The 16409-nt window shown below is 60.5% G+C and overlaps 1 protein-coding gene across 3 annotated transcripts in view; it reads right to left on the bottom strand.

Annotated features, from left to right (window-relative positions):
• Positions 1-454: 454 nt before the first annotated feature.
• Positions 455-16409, bottom strand: part of SLC9A5 (solute carrier family 9 member A5) — a 52836-nt gene continuing 36881 nt past the window's right edge. For 2 of the 3 annotated variants that reach the window (XM_054049442.1, XM_054049444.1), the window contains 7 exons: positions 15287-15416; positions 14446-14534; positions 12808-12934; positions 10268-10438; positions 6542-6614; positions 5653-5787; positions 455-4236 (listed from right to left, as the gene is read on the bottom strand). In XM_054049442.1, coding sequence (XP_053905417.1) covers positions 3764-4236; positions 5653-5787; positions 6542-6614; positions 10268-10438; positions 12808-12934; positions 14446-14534; positions 15287-15416 — 1198 coding nt within the window. In that variant the 3' untranslated portion in view covers positions 455-3763. The remainder of the gene's footprint in view (positions 4237-5652; positions 5788-6541; positions 6615-10267; positions 10439-12807; positions 12935-14445; positions 14535-15286; positions 15417-16409) is intronic. The other variant, XM_054049443.1, reaches the window with a different exon arrangement.

The following is a 16409-nucleotide window of genomic DNA, read 5'->3' on the forward strand; positions in this document are numbered from 1 at the left end:
GGGTAACCTGAGCTCTGAATCCCCAGGTTCACCCCCTTGTTTGGGAGAAAGACCACACTCCTGTATTGCGCCCGAGCGCTTCGTCTGGGAGCTGGCAATCGAGGGCCAGCCCGTGACCCAGCCTTGCCACGCTCCCAGCCCTGCCACGCTCCCAGCCCGCGACCCAGCCCTGCCACGCTCCCAGCCCGCGACCCAGCCCTGCCACGCTCCCAGCCCGCGACCCAGCCTTGCCACGCTCCCAGCCCGCGACCCAGCCTTGCCACGCTCCCAGCCCGCGACCCAGCCCTGCCACGCTCCCAGCCCGCGACCCAGCCCTGCCACGCTCCCAGCCCTGCCACGCTCCCAGCCCGCGACCCAGCCTTGCCACGCTCCCAGCCCGTGACCCAGCCTTGCCACGCTCCCAGCCCGCGACCCAGCCCTGCCACGCTCCCCCGAGCGCAAGAAGGGGACGCACTGGCTGCGGAGTCGTTTATTGTTTCCAATGCAAGCTACAAAATACTCTGCATGTCTTTTCACGAGAAAACAATATTCACTGCAATTCATAGAGTCACGCGTTCATCATTTGCTGCAGAAAACGCGACCGAGCTAAAGGCTTCATTATGGCCTGATCTCAGAAATCATCAAAACCCCACATATAGTACGAGTAATGCAAACCAATGTAACCCCCTCCCTCCCCACCCCATAAGCCAAGTACGGCAGCGCACCTCCACTGAGGACACCATGAAGCAAGCGAGCAGACAGAAGGGCTCCAGAGACCAATGCTATGGGGCCGCCCGTGTCGTGACCAGAAAGGAACGAAATCTGCTCTGGGTCTGCTCGGTCTCGAGCCAGCCGGCTTAGAGTGGTTTAGGGGCCTGTCCCCTCAGCAGCTCCAGGTTACGAGTGGGCTGTTACCTAACTGTACCAGAGCACCACCGGAAATGGCACCAAACCCACTCACCTCCCAGCCTGCCCTATGGGTTACTACTCCCAGGCAGCGCTCCGTGCAGGATGGGGGCAGGGGAGAGGACAGCTGGGGTCCTGTGGAAGGATGCTGTCTACCCTGGGGGGGTACCTGTGATTGAGAGCCCCTGGCCCAGCTGTGATGCTGGCCTGCTGTTAACTCCCACTGGCAGCCCCTCACTTTCCCCTTGCGAGACAGGCCTGTTTCTGGTGCGGTGGCTGCTGGGCGCCGTTCCCGCTGGTGGCATGGGACGCGCCACGCTTGGCACACGGGCTCTGCCTGGGGCCAGCTGCGAGGGGAATAAGCTGCAGCTGTAACGGAGCCTTTCCGCTTAGCCGGTACATTTGCGCATCAGCCCCCGAGGGGCGGCTCACTGATCACACGCATTGCCAAGTGCAGGGCCGGAGGCTTCGAAGGTGCACCAGTGAGCCCTGACTAGAGCAGGGGCTGGAGCCCATGGCACGGGGCTGGAGGCATGCCTGAAAGCCGGGGGGGGGGGGGGGATTTCTCGGGGATGTAACGGTGCTGCTGCTCTCCCCCAACTCCCTGAAGGTGGCAGCGGGATCTAGTGGTTAGAACCCCAGCCTGTGGTGCTGGATGTGTATGAGGTCAGGCCTCTCTGCCTTCAGGGGTGAGGGCGCGAGCTGGGGCCATCTGGGAGCCGGAGTAAGCACAACTCCCACCCTGCTCAAGAACCAAAGCTTGAGTGACCAAATGCCCCGGTACCAGGGCAGGGCCAGGAGCCAGCCTGCCCTCGTCAGCCAGAGCCCCTTTCCGAACAGTGACCGGGGATGTCAGACCCCACCGGGTGAGTCCAGAAAGGGCTGAGCAAGCTCCGGGGGAAGAGGGAGCTATGGGAAGGGGGCTTGTGGCAAGGGGCAGGAAAGGTACGCCGGGGAAAGGTCTGTGGCTTTGGTCAGGGTACAGCTTCGTTCTGACGTCACTGGTGAGTTTCTGGCTTGCAGAATAGCCTGTGCCCCAAAGGGAGGGCGTGAGCACACACGGGTGTGCGACAACTCCCCAACCTTCCACGTGGGACCCCAGTGTAACTGATGCACTGTCAGCCGGCGTTTGCAGAGAGCCCGACACCAGCCCTGGGAGGCGGGAGCCGCCCTGTTCACCACAGTGCAGGTTAACTCCAGTCCCCACTGGGGAGGATTTAACTGCCAACTTGGTTAACTCTTTCCCTGCTCATCAAAGCAGGTAAGGAAGGAGACAGGTGACTGTCTAATGAAGCTCTGCACAATACAGCGGGAGCAACAGCTCAGTTCTGTTCTGCCAGCGTGCAGACCTGGGCCAGGACGTTTTTGCTTTTCCTCAGTGAGGAGGAAAATAAGCAAAGCGCAAGTCGTCTCTCAGGGGCCAGCAGGGCATCCATGCCCAGCGAGAGGGAGCCAGGGGTTGGCGGAGCCCACACGAGCTCTATGCTGCCCCATCTGGCAGGAGTGCGTGCGTGCTGTCTCATGCGGGCAGAGCTGCGGCATGTACCATCCTTCCCCCCCCTTATGTCTGCTTCCCCAACCCAGGGCAAGGTCTCAACCCATCTCCAGGGAAGACTGACTTGGTTTGACTGTGAGGGTGTCTCAGGGATAAACCTGACCCTGACTCAGAGGACAGCCCAACTGCCTGGGCCCTCCCCCGCCCCCCCAGGCCCTTGTGCTGGGCAGAGCCCCAGGGACTGGGAGAGCCCCGCGTGAGGCTCCAGGGCGCTGGAGACAGGATAGCGTCAGTGCGGTGGAGATGGGAACATGCAGCCCCCTGCAGTGCCTAGTGAAAAGTCCCTCCCGCACCAACCCCGTCCCCAGTCAGGCTCGTCTACATGTGACTGTTAATTTGGATTAAGGGAGGGATGAGTTGAAAGCCCACTAGCTATTCCAGATTAACTCTGTGTGTAGACAGGGCCTGACAGAAGCTACTCACAGGATGTACTGGGTCCAAGTACTAAGCGCTGAGCGGGCAAGAGTGGAGCCCACTGTGCTGGGAGTCTTTTCGGTTAGTATACGTCAGTGCCCAGACACCCCAGTGAGGGGCATTTACACGGGTGATCTAAACACGCAGAGCTCCAGCAATCTCTGGGAAGAGGCAAGGGAAGCGTCCTGAGCTCTCAGCTCCGGGCTGGTGTTTGATTGAGGGATGCTCACCTGCACTTTATTTTCAGCTCCTTACCCAGCTAGGAGCTGGGCTGGTCCCTGTTGCAACGAACGCCCAGAGCTGGGCTGATGTGTCTCTGTGGCGCCCTGCAGGCAGGCACGCCCCAGCCCCTCGTACTACGCCACTCGCGACACGGGACGGGTCACTCCAAGCAATGCCGAGGCTGGGGGCTCCCGCCGAGGTGCCGTTGCTCTAGAGCCTTTCCTTGCTCCTGCTGCCGGCTGGGGAACGGGCAGCAGGGACTGCGGAGCAGCCCCCCACCCCCTGCCTGGGAGCTCTCGCGATGCAGAGGGGGGGTGAGAAATCGGCTGTCGTGGGACAGCCAGGCCACGGACTGAGCCACCAACCAGCCAGGCGGGGAGGAAAGGGCCCTTGTGCTTTAGGGTTTGGAAGGGCTGGGTTTAGGATCTGGTTAGTCCCACTGCGCGGAGGGACTGGGACAGGCACGGACACTATTACAGCAGGCAGCCAGCCCACCTGCTTGGAGTTTTGAACGGCCGACGGCCGCTGCAGGCCCAGTGCGAGCCCAAGCTCTGAAAGGCCTCCCCGTCCCCAAGCTCTCCGACCGCGCCTGCGCGTCCTCTGCTTTACCAAGACAGCCCCCATGAGGTTCGAAGCCAGGTGGCTAGCTCCAGGCGAGCGGCCGCACTGCAGCGAGGGCTGAGCGTGCTATCCATCTGAAAATCTGGCGGGTCTGTTGAACTGAATTAGCCACCTGCTGTTGCCAGGTCCGGCAGCCGTACTCATCCTGCCATGCTCGTCCGGAGCCATCAAAGGCTGCAGCTCCGGCTGCTCCGTCCTTTCCGGGCTGCCGGCGCTCTGAGGCCTGCTGCTCCTCAAGAGAGGATTGGGGAACTGAAAGCAGCTGCGTGGCTCTGGCATCATCTGTCTCTCCTCCGGCGCCGGGCCAGCCACTGTCTTGGCATACGGGCCTGGCTCAGCCCCGGGCGGGGAGGCGACACTCTCCAGTGAGGAGATGCTTTGCTTCCACGCGGCCTGCATGTCGACTGGCACAATTTTGGTGGTTTCTGAGGAGATGTAAACAGCGAGGTCGCCCCGGTCACCCTTCCACGGCAGCTCCCTCTCCGCCGAGGTGGGCGAGGGGGGGATGATGCGGGGGCTCGGGCAGACGTCCAGGCTGCCTGCGGGGACACGGGCAAAGGAGAGTGAAACAACCGGCTGCTAGAGCCACCCACCACCATCACAGGTTTGCTTTCGCCCTCACCACAATGGAGCGTCGGCTTTCCGTTAGCGAGGGCTGCGGGGCGACTTTTTGTTTAACTGGTGTACGTAATTGTGTGTGTGGCGGCGGAGGTTTGAGAACCAGCGCTGCACTGAAAGCAGGCCCCCCTCCATGGACTTTATTCTTCACTGACCACCTCCGATTAACGAGATGGCTCACCCGCTCACTGAGCCCCACGGCCACCCCAGTCACTCAAGTCAGGGCATTCCTGCTGGGGCCGGAGACGCCAGGTCTAGCCTGGGAAGGAGGGGGGGGGTCTTCTCCGCTCCTCGTCTCATGGGCAAACAAGTGCAGGGAGAGCAGCCTCTAAACAGAGCTCTCCTCTGAGGCCCGAGCTCCCCATCCGGCTCTGCCCTGAGGCTGGATTCCAAGCTCAGCTGTGGAGCGTTCAGCACCCAGATACAACCCAGCGCTCCCTCCCCAGGGGCTGCCAGGGCTAGGTGGGAGGGTCAGTGTGACGAACTGGGACTGTTCGTACTGTGGTGTGTGAATGCTGACAGGGGAGTGTAGCTAGGATAGTCTGCATTGGTGGATGGGAGTCTGCCCGAAGGAGAATACCTGAGCGTGTAACATGAGAACGCAGGAAGGGGTTGGAGGCCAGGTGACACCTTGGCCCGGGAAACTGAACAAAGGCTGTGGGAGGGGTCGCTGAAGGCAGAGTGTTGGAAGCTGGCTGGTGAGATGGCTGGGAGGCAGAGATGGCTCTGACCTCCCAAGGGGGGCTGGGATGCCCTGGGACCCCAAGATGGACCTAACTGAGGGGGGTCCTGTTGTCTGTGCCTGCAAGACCTGTCTTGGACTGTATTCCTGTCATCCAAATAAACCTTCTGCTGAGAGTCATGGTGAATCGCAGGAAGCGGGGGGTGCAGGGCCCTGAGTTCCCCCACACTCCGTGACAGTCAGACGAGCTGGGCCTAACAAAGCAGGTTTAGGTAACCGCACTCGTGTTTGTACCAATCCTTTACCAGGCGGAAGAGCTGTGTCCCCATTGACTTATTCCTGATGCCGCCTGACAAACAAACCAGTGAAGTTACCACTGCTTTGGGTAACGAACCCTGCAGTGATGGAAGCCCCCGGTACGGCCTGGCTTCTGGCTTGAGGCAGGACAGTTCCCACCTTCCTGGCACAGTGCCCTGAGGCAGAACTGCTGGCCTTTACCCCGCCAGCTGCCCTGTGGCACTCAGCGCAGGGCTCCCCGTGAGCCAGGCACGCTCTGCTCCTCACCGGCCCAGCCTCATCACTGCCCAGGCTGCAGCTCTCCATGCCAGCCCTGCAGCACTTGCCCCCTTGCAACCGCGGGGAGTGTGCCCCCTACCAGACGCCTTCTTGCCCTGCAGGATCGCGTCCGTCGCTCGAGCGATGAAGACGATCCCCTCATCCTCCTCCTTCTCTGTCTCAGAGCTGTCACTCTCCTCGTCGTCGGAGTCGACCGCCACTAGAACGGCAGCTGCTGGGAGAAAAGACAGGGAAGCGTGGTGGGTGCAGGTCAGTCCACCTACACACCCTGCCCGCCGCTGCAGCCTCCAGGGGAAACCAGCCCAGCCCAGGGGGAAGCCAGCCCCAGCCCAGCCCAGGGACCATTTCCAGCTGCTCCGTGGCCTCTCCCAACCTTCTCCCCAGATCCCGGGCTTCCTGAAGCTCCTCCCTGTGAAGCTGCCACCCACTGGGGTTGGAGGGGCACAGGGTCTGCTGTAGCTGCAGCCTCGTCACCAGCAGCACAGTGCCAAGGGAGCCAGGGCCAAACCTGACTGCACACCCCTGGCACCTTCTGGCTGGGATCTGGGGGGCCGACACCCCCACCCTGGCCTAGATGGGATCTGACGGCGCCGCCTCCAGCCACGGGAAATGCCCAGTGAGGCAGGTGGCCCAGGACCAGCTTCTAATGAGCCCCCCCTTCCAGGGGAGCAGCACAGCCCCCCCGCCCACTGCTCCCTCCCAGCTTGTGCTGTGCCAGGCTGCTCAGGGGCATCGACCCCTGCTCTCCAGAGACCAGAGCTGGCAGGAGGCTTCAGGGAGAGCAGGGAAGGGGGCATGTTGCTTTCCTGTAGGCTCCTATTCTTACCCTAAGGGGCTACCTCCTGGGAACACATTGTGCAGAAAACCACAGGCACCACGTTCCAGGAGCCTATCCTAGTGGCACAAAAAGCCCACTGCCCTCCCCATGCCTGGCTTTCCCATGCCCCCCTGCTGCCCCTGGGTCTTACCCGTCTGCTGCCAGGTAACGCTTCTGGGTGGCTTTCCGTTGGGCAGCTCGGCATTCGCGGCACTCTTCTTCTGCTAATGACGAGAAAAGGCCTTGGGTCAGATCCCTGCTCGGGAGCCTGGGCTGAGTCCCCCATTCCCTGAAATACTGCAGAGCCGTGCTGCCCACGTGGCGCTCAGCGACTCGCCAGGGGCACCACTTCCAAACCACCCAGCGTCTGCTCTAGAGCAAACACAATGCTCGTGCACTCCCCCCCTCTCCACAACACTCAAGTGTATGCACGCACACACAGACAGCGCTCACGTACTGGTGCGTGAACACACACACACACGGTCATAAATATAAAGGGAAGGGTAACAACCCTTATGTATGCAGTTGCATAAAATCCCTCCTGGCCAGATGAACTGAGAGGGTTAAGAAGCTGGTTGGCACCTGACCAAAAGGACCAATAAGGAAAGATGATGCTTTCAAATCTGGGACGGGAGGTTTTATTTGTGCTCTTTTTGTTGTTCCCTCTCTGGATGGAGAGAGAGACCAGGCAGGTAAAACATCTCCTGAAAACGTATCTGAAATGATACCTCTAAAATTACAGAAATTGTAAGTAAGGGCAAGGAAATGCATTAGATTATCTTTTGTTTTAGCTTGTGAATTTTCCCTATGCTAAGAGGGAGTTTTATTCCTGTTTTTTGTAACTTTAAAGCTGACCCTAGAAGGGAATCCTCTGTGTTTAAACCTTTTTATTACCCTGTAGAGTTACCTTCCATCCTGATTTTGCAGGTGTGATTCTTTTACTTTTTCTTTAAATAAAGTTCTTCCTTTAAGAACCTGTTTGATTTTCAGTGTCCTAGAGACAAAGGGTCCGGTCGGTGCTCACATTATTCTCAAGCCTCCCCAGGAAACGGGGTGAAGGAGTTTGGGGGAATATTTTGGGGGAACAGGGACTCCAAGTGACCCTTTTCCTGAATTTTTGTGTAACTCACTTGGTGGTGGCAGCAATACTGTCCAAGGACAAGGAAAGGAATTTGTGCCTTGGGGAAGTTTTAACCTAAGCTGGTAGACTATAAACGTAGGGGGTCTTTCATGCGGGTACCCACATCTGTATCCCAGAGTTCAGAGTGGGGAGGGAACCCTGTCACACACGTTTAGCCCTTAGGGGTCAGATTCTCAACACCACTTTAGCCCCTTTGCCATGCTCCGGTGATGTAAACAGGCTGGAAAGGCAGTTTAATTGGCTGAGACGGACTACGCCCCTGTGTTCACACCCTACATGCTGTTGTAACAATCATAAAACATCATCTGAAAACTCATAATTTGCTGATCAGCATTGTCCTGATAAAATGTGTGTGGTGAGACTGTATGTAAAGGGGTAAGATCCCCTGTGTGGGGTTATTAGCACATGTTCCAAACCCCACAGCCCAGCCCAGGCAGAAGTCGGCAAACAGGTCTATCCTAAACAAAGGAATGTGGCGTGCCTTAATTTGCATTTAAGCCGTAAACAGAGTCATCAAGCAGAAAGGGAAGACAAAGGAAGCTCAAACAGGTGACAACAACCAGCAGGGAACATCCTTGCACACAGACTCTTTGATTCCTGGGTTTCAGCTGGAAATGCTTTTCAAAGAGGGACTAAAAAACTATCAAAAGGAGGGGCAAATCCCCAAGGTATCCCTCTCTCACCCTGCCTATCTCATTCACTGCGCCTGCGAAGACAAAGGGAGCAGCCCGCTGGACTCTGGGGGAGGGGTCCTGACCCAAGGAGTTTGGTCAGTGTTGCTGTTGGAAGCATGTGGTGAGAAACTTTGCTTGAATCTAATGTAGTTTGCTCAGTTAGGCACTAAGAAGAGTTTTATCTTTATTTTTCTTGTAACCATTTTTGACTTTTATGCCTCATTGCTTGTACTCACTTAGAATCGCTCTCTTTGTAGTCAATACACTTGTTTTATTGTTTTATCTAAACCAGTGTGGTTAAACTGAAGTATCTGGATAACTCCATTTAAGGTAATAAGCTGGTATATTAGTCCCGTTAGGGAATAATGGATTTGACATATCTGGACTGTCCAGGAGAGGGCTGGGCAGTACAGGACGTGCATTTCTGGGGGCTGGGAGTGAGCTGGGGTCACCCTGCAGTAGAACCAAGGCTGGTGAGAGACAGGGTGTGACTGGCAGGCTGCAGTGACACACACACACATCTGGACGCTGGCAGAGCAGCCCAGGCTGGGAGCTATAAGAGTACGGCGTTGCAAGGCACCCCGGGTGACAGGGCAGGGGGAACGCAACCCCCCCACGGGTCTGGATTGTACCCGCCACGTCCCCCTGTTTCCAAAAGCGTCTGTGGCAGGCAAAGTGGACTCTGGTTGCCATTCTGAACCGAGTCATTGCAAAATTCAAAGCCATTTAGGCGTCACTGAAGCCAATTGCAGGTGATAACGAGGTGACAGCTGCATCACACCCAGTGACTGTGGCACTGCTCCCACCTGAGGCGGGGTTGGTTAAAGCGCTGAGAGCTGAGGATTACATGCACAGGTGCTGGGGGCACTGCCGCACCCCCTGGCTTGAAGGGGTTTCCATCATATACAGGTTTACAGTTTGGTTCAATGGCTCACAGCTCCCCCACTGTACAAATTGTTCCAGCCCCCCTGATTCCATGCGACTGTACGGTCATGTGTCACACCTGAACTAGAGCCTGATTGCGCGCCATGCATTGATGAGTCATTCCTGAGCGAGGGGCCAGCCAATCCACCATCCCAGAGCTGCTCTGGGGACTCCCAGGGCACCTATATAAGCCTCACAGGAGACACAGCAGCTACGTCTGATCCACTTCATTACATGGCTTGGAAATCTCCCCTGCCCGACACAAGCCATAGCCTGCTCCAGCCCCTGCCCCGGCCCTGTTCCTAACCCTCCTCCAGCCTCGCTTTCACTCCGGCCTTGTTCCAACCCTACTCAGGGCTCCCGATTCTGGCTCTGACCACTAGGCCGGACCATCTCCATCGTGGTTTCTGACAGCAGAGCATGTAATACAAACACTGGAGAAGACAGCCCTGCTGGGACTGTGCCCCTCACTCCTCCAGGCAGCCCTGAGGCCGAAAGGAAGCCGATGCCATGCTGGAGTTTGCGAAGGGGAGAGGGCAGCAGCTTATCTGTGTCACTGCGGGGGCTGTTTCTGTGGAGGGGATGCGAACAGCCTTGGAGCCTTACAGGAGGGACAGGAATTGCCCCGTACACACACTGCACAGGAGTTTGCTTCAGCGTAACAGCCCCGGGAGGGTGTCTTTCCAGGTGCGGACACTGGCCGGCTTTGTGCGTGGATCTCATTGCCACAGATCCACCATCCACTTCCTGGCCAATCGGGGCAGATTTCCTGGGACTGGGGGTGCTGGACATTTGAAGAAGGGGTCCCATAAGATCACTAGAACCATAGGAAACCGTTGGTGACACATAACTCTCCTAGTCAAAGGCCAGATTCACGGACGGAGCCGCTCACGCCTGGTACCCACTAAATGCACGGCTTGGCAGACGGGCCAGCCCAGAGCCGCAGGCTCACAGCACCTGAGCCAGGATCCCCAGGGCCTGCAGGCTGCCCGCTGTCCCGCGTGCTCTGGCTAACCCGAGGCTGGTTCCCACTCTGCTGCCAGCCGGGGCACAGTGTCTGGCTCCAGCTAGCAGAGGGAGGTTGGCCCATGCAAGATGGGTAAGGCAGGTGGGGCGGCGCCACCCCTAGGGAACTCACCTTTTTCCTGCCATCTTTCTTCAGCCTGGCCTTGCTCTTGGCGGAGCAGACGTTGTGCTTCGTGGACTTGAAGGTCTCCAGCCGCCTCTTCATGTTCTGCTGGAATATCTCCTTGTCCTGCCGCTCTTGGGTACTCGGGGAGATGAAGTGGCGGCTGTAGCTGGCCTTGTACTAGCCGAGGGAGGAGGCAAAGAAACACAGATGGAGCCTCTGGGGAGGTGGGGGAGTGATTCATTCTGGGGCCGTGAACCGCTCGTCCCTCCCCACCCACCCCAAGGGGTCTGCCCGCTGTGGCTGGCTTCTCCACAGGCCTAGTGCCGCGTGCCCCTCGAGCCCGGCCCACGGCCGCACGGCACCGTCCCAGTGACGACGGAGAGGCGAGGACACAAGCTCCTCAGGCTGCCCTGCTCTGGGGCCGTCATTCAGCGAGTGTTCACGCCCCACGGGGCGAGATGGCCAAAGACAAACCATCCCCCCTGCCCCCGTTTCAGTGGGTGCCGTGCACCTAAACCCCCTTGGCAGCTTTGAAACACTCAGCTGTCGATGTCATCAGTTCTCAGGCACATTCTTAAAGTTGGGGCAAAGTTCATGCGCTTCGGCTGCAGCGGGACCTAGGCCCAGCAGCCCAGGGAGAGCTTGCGTGGCCGAGAGCGGGCAGGGGCCCCGAGATGCACCACGTTGGTTTTGTGTCCGTGATGCAAGAGGTGAGGTGTCGGGCAGTGACAGCGTGGGGGGGGGGCGGGGGCGTGTACGGGTGCCATAGGCTGCTGGCAGCGGGTGGGGGGGGGAGGGGGCTGTGCATGCAGGTGCCATAGGCTGCTGGCGGTGGAGGGGGGAGTGGGGGCCATGCATGCGGGCCCCATAGGCTGCTGGCGGTGGAGGGGGGAGAGGGGGCCGTGCATGCAGGCGCCATAGGCTGCTGGCAGCGGAGGAGGGAGGGTTGCATCTGTCTGTCTGTGCATGCGCTTTAGCCCCATGTCCTGTCACGGTGTGGCACTGCCTGCCATACTCTGCGATTCCTAAGGGCTGGCTGCGCTGGGGCATTCCTCCCTCCGGAGCACAGTGACTGTGGGCATCTGTCTACGCGGCATGACTTTGGGAGGGGCGTCTGCACTGCAGTGGGGGCAAGCCCCCCAGCCGGGGTACAAGCACTCACACGAGCTAGTGCACCAAGAGGAGCCATGTGGACATTGCAACTCGGGTCGGAGCAGCAGCCGGGACCTGCGGTCACCACGCTTGGGGCAGGGCAGTGTGCAGACAGGGCAGCGGTGCCCCTGGGGCAGGGTGCAGAGAGCACAGCGGTGCAGACAGGACAGCGGTGCTCCTGGGGCAGGGTGCAGACAGGGCAGCGGTGCAGACAGGGCAGCGGTGCCCCTGGGGCAGGGTGCAGACAGGGCAGCGGTGCAGACAGGGCAGCGGTGCCCCTGGGGCAGGGTGCAGACAGGGCAGCGGTGCCCCTGGGGCAGGGTGCAGACAGGACAGCGGTGCAGACAGGACTGCGGTGCCCCTGGGGCAGGGTGCAGACAGGGCAGCGGTGCAGACAGGACTGCGGTGCCCCTGGGGCGGTGTCCTTGGGCAGATTTCTAGTCAGAGCCAGAGTCTGCAGTGCCAAAAGTGGGAATTTGACGGGACCGGACGGCTCTTTGGAGCCATGGCCCCGCAGCTGGGAGCAGGCCGCCACCCCGACCTCTACCAACGCCCATCAGAGCAGTGGCACCCACGCCCCCGGCTACCGCAGCAGAGGGGAACGTGGGGGAGCGGGGCCAAAGGAGGTCAAACACTGGCTGTAACTTTGAAAAGTGCTGCCCCAGATATACGGCTGGCCTAGGCCCCTGGGGAAGGGGCAGCCCCAGCAACCCACATTAGTAGCAGCAAGTTGCTCCCGGGACAAGGAGGAGCCCACAGCTCAGAGGGGTTTGGGAGATGCTGGTTGGGAGAAAGCCTCTGGGAAATCGAACCAGGGCCTAGTGATTTGTACTGGGTTCAGAGCCCCTTAAGAACGACCAGCAGGTGGGACTGATGCAACCGCTCCTGTTTAGGATGGGGCCAGCTACGGACAGGCTTCTCCTGCGTCGGTCCCGATCCCTCCCCTTGCCCCCTGCCCCAGGCCGATGCGGCCGCTCCGGGCACTACACAGGGCCTCTCCCTGTTTCATGTTTGGCTCTATTTCCCGTCCCAGGGATACGGCCTGATGGCTACTCCGCCTCCCTTGCCCGTTTAACTCAATACCGCACCATCCTCCTGGGCACAGAGACACGAGCTGTGGGCGTGAAGCCCCGTCCAGCTCAGTGCTAAGCAAACTCCCAGGGCTCCGGGACCAGGCGATTCTGACTAGTTCTGCTCACCACGACCCTGGGAAAGGACACGCCCAGGGGCCAGGCTGGTGCATACAGCGAGTGCTCGCCCAGCACTGGGCCAGCGCCCTGCTCCGGTGAGAGATACCAGGAGTGGGGAGGGCTGGTTTCTATGTCCCCCCCAGTGTTTCCTACGGCTCCTGTCGGTGCTGCAGTGAGGTGGTGACAGGGACCAGGAACGCTCACCCTCCTGCGCGGTTTGTAGAGGCTCCCGCATAACACATGGTGCATCACAGCATCTTCCTTATCCCTCCTGCTCCTCACGGTGTCGATGACCTGCAGATCCAGACATGCGCCGCTGCCGCTTTCCCTCCTGCGAGGGAGACATGGGCAGAGCTCTCAGCGCCCCCCGCTGGGGCAGGCGGGACAGAGCCAGAGCGCGGGCGTCGCACGGTCAGTCTGCCAGCGCCAAGGTAGTGGGCGAGTTCTGTGCGCCTCCGGGCCAGAGCCATCACAGCACATGGCCTGGGGCATCGGCAGAGCTCGCTGGCTCTCCACGCTCTGAGCTCCCTGCACGCTGTTCTCCAGCCCCCCCTCTGGCCAGTGCTCAGAGTTCGGCTCGGCCCTTCCGCAGGGAGAAAGCAGGTGTGCGTTTGTGTGCCGGGGTGCGCACCTGTTGTGTGTGCCTGTGCACACAGCCAGGGGCACGGCCCGGCTCCTACACACTCAGGGACAGGGCTCATAGCCTGGACACACAGCCCAGAGAGAAGCAATTCCCTGAGTCACGGGTACCTAGCTCAGCTCTGCCAAGGCCAGCAGACAGCTGGCCCCATGCGCCAGCTCCTCGCCCTCTCTGCCACCACCCAGCCTGTCCCGTCCCTCGCAGTGCAGGGAGTAGTCTGTCCCCCCTGCCCCACCCCTCCCCGCCTCCCCCCATGCATACGGGGGGCCAGAGAATGACACTGCTCTGATGAACCTTGTCAGAGCCCAACCTTGCTCCAGCTGGAGCCCTGCTTCTCCCGTGCTCCCCATACCTCCCCAGTCGCCCCTCATCCCCCTGCCCCACACTTCTCCCATAGCCCCACTGAACACATCTCCCCCTGCCCCTTGTCTCAGCCCCTTTTCCAGGGAAAGATCCATCCCCACCGAGGAGTGGAGAGGAGCCGGGAATGGGGTGGAGTGGGGGGGAGAACGTGGGAGAGGTGTGCGAGGAGCCGTGGGGACGTAGCAGATATCAGCGCTGACTGACAGTGTGAACGCACCGTCTACGCTTCCTCAAAACACCCTGGGAATTCACACGCCAAAAACGTTGTTAGCTTAATGACGCTCCCATTTTCTACCCTTGCAGCGCACTGAACCACCCGGAAGTCACCAGTTACGGCAGCTTCACCCGTACCAACCTCGGCTCACGGACCTGACCACACTCACTCGCTGCCAACGTATGGCAGCGGCCACGGGACACAGCGACTGCCCACAAGCGCAGGAGAAACCCAGCCAGAACTCCAGCCCCCCCCTCTCCCGGTACCACTAGTGATGTGTCGGCAGGCGGGGTGCGGGAGGGAGCTAGCTGCCGGCGAAGCAGAGCAGACAGAGCGTGTGTGAGCTCTGGGGTTTTTGAGGGCGGAGGCGTCGGAGCAGTAAGAGGGCCCTGCAGTACGCGATGCAGGGAAGAGAACGACAAATCCCAACGCATGGCCTGCAGTCACCGCAGCACTCGATGCCCCAGAGGCGGCTGCAGATCTGCCACCCAGGGCAGGACACGGCAGCCGCAGCCTGGACTGTTTGCAGGCGCATGGGAGGTTGGGGGGGCTCCATTCCTCCCAGCAGCCACGCCTCTGCAGAGCCGGGGGCAGCACATAGCCCGGCCGCGGGCAGCGCACTCACAGGAGGTTTGTGACCGACGACTCCGACATGGAGGTCCTGCTGGGCATGGAGGGCAGCGTAAGCCTCGAGGCGGAGAGCACGTGACCACCCTAAAGGGAGCAAGAGACCAGAGCAGCGTCAAAGCCCCCGCCTGCGCTCTGGCAGCCCCCCCGCAGAGCCGAGATGGGAGGTACCAGGGTTCTGCTGGCACCTTGTGTCCCTCGCCAGCCACCGAGCCGCCAGCTACCCTCTGCTGGCACCGCCTGCCCCTCTACCCGACCTGGGGGCTGGGCAGAGCTGGCTGCCAGGAGCAATTGCTAGGTGCCCTCAGAGATATTTGGCAGTTTGTGTTTTTTACTATTGATGGGCCACTCAGGGGCAGTGCCCGGGGGCCCTGGCTGGGGAGTGGGGGGAGGCAAGCACTCAGGGGACCTGGATGGGGGGGCAGCACTCGGGGGGGCCAGGCCGGGAGAGGGCAGCGCCCAGGGGTGGTTAGCCAGGGGGGAGGGGGCAGCGCTTGGGGGGCCCGGCTGGGGGGCAGCGTTTGGGGAGTCCCACTGGCCCCGCTTTCTACCCCTGGCCCCAGGCTCACAGGGGCTGCCAGCTGTCCCTAGGGGACCTGCTCTGGCCCGACAAACTGCGACTGCCACGGCCCTGCCCAGGGTGGGCTGCCAGCACGGGAGGACTGGCTGGCCTGGGAGCCGGGGCAGAGCTGGTCCCTGTGCTGGCGGGGAAGTGCCCCCAGCAGGGTCGGTTCATCCAGGAGAGCTGCAGGGGTCAGGCCCCGCCATTCCCCAGCGGAGCGGCGATCTAGCTGCCGCCGGGCAGGGCGTGCGGTAGCTGCTGGGGGCTGCACTGGTACCTGATCCACAAAGCTGATGGCATCGCGGATATTCAGCTTGCAGTAAACGTCCCAGATTTCGTCTTTGAGCCGATAGGCCGATTTCCGCATCAGGAGCTGGCTCAGGTACCTCTTGTCGAACTGCTCCCATCTGGCACAAGAGGGAGGAAGAGGTGGTGAGCTCCCATGTGCAGGACGGCATCCCCCTCGCCCCGGCACACCTGGGATCCCAGCCCAAGGGGCAGGTTAACAAGGCATCTCCCCTAACGTTCAGCCACATTCCCTGGAGACAGGTCCAGCAGCAATCGAGCTGCGATTCCCAGTGGCGTGGGGGCGAGACTATTCCATGGGGGTGGGGGCAATGCTCATTCGGGGGCCGTGAGGGGAGGGGGTGGGGCGAGGGCAGCCCCGGCAGTCGCTGGCACGAGGGAACAGCTGTGCAGCCGCTGGGGGAGGAAGATCTGGCCACTGGCGTGCGAAGCTGGCCAGGAGCGGCCCCCCGTGCTGAGAGCACCACGGCTCCGTATGGCAGGCAGGGGGCCGAGGGGCGGGAGGGCAGAGAGAGCGTCCTGTGGGAGGGGGCGGGTGGCAGGAGGGGACCCCGCAGGGACTGCGGCGGGCGGGCGAGTGGGGCAGGGCAGGCTCTCCCGACCTGGACCCGCCCCCCATCAGGAAATGGACTTAGGGCTGTGGTGCCTCATGGGAACTGTAGCTCCAGAGCCCTCGTGCCCCACGTCATCCAGGGGACTCGTGCCTGGCTGGACTCCATCTCCCATGGAGCCCCGTGGTCTCTCCCCGTGGCCAAGCGCCACGGCACATCGTGGACTCTAACAGAGCATGGCAGAGGCCCAAGACTGGCATGAGGGCGCACGCCATACGCTTTCTAAAAATATGTTTCTAAGTGTGACTATGATGTAACTGGAACATACTTCATGCAAAAGATCTCCTGTAAGGTATCATTACAAAGCTTATAATCTACTGAGTGTGATCATCCGATTTGTATAAATGTACCACTCTTGTATCTGAAACTAGAAATCTGAAATAGAACTCTGAGGGCCTATTGTAGTTATGCGACGTGTGGGCCATTCATGGTGGTTTGGAATCTTGATGGCTCCCACGGACTAGGACAAGTGACTGTAAACGG

The sequence above is a fragment of the Malaclemys terrapin genome, chromosome 14, assembly GCF_027887155.1.
Source record: "Malaclemys terrapin pileata isolate rMalTer1 chromosome 14, rMalTer1.hap1, whole genome shotgun sequence".
Classification (NCBI taxonomy): domain Eukaryota; kingdom Metazoa; phylum Chordata; order Testudines; family Emydidae; genus Malaclemys; species Malaclemys terrapin.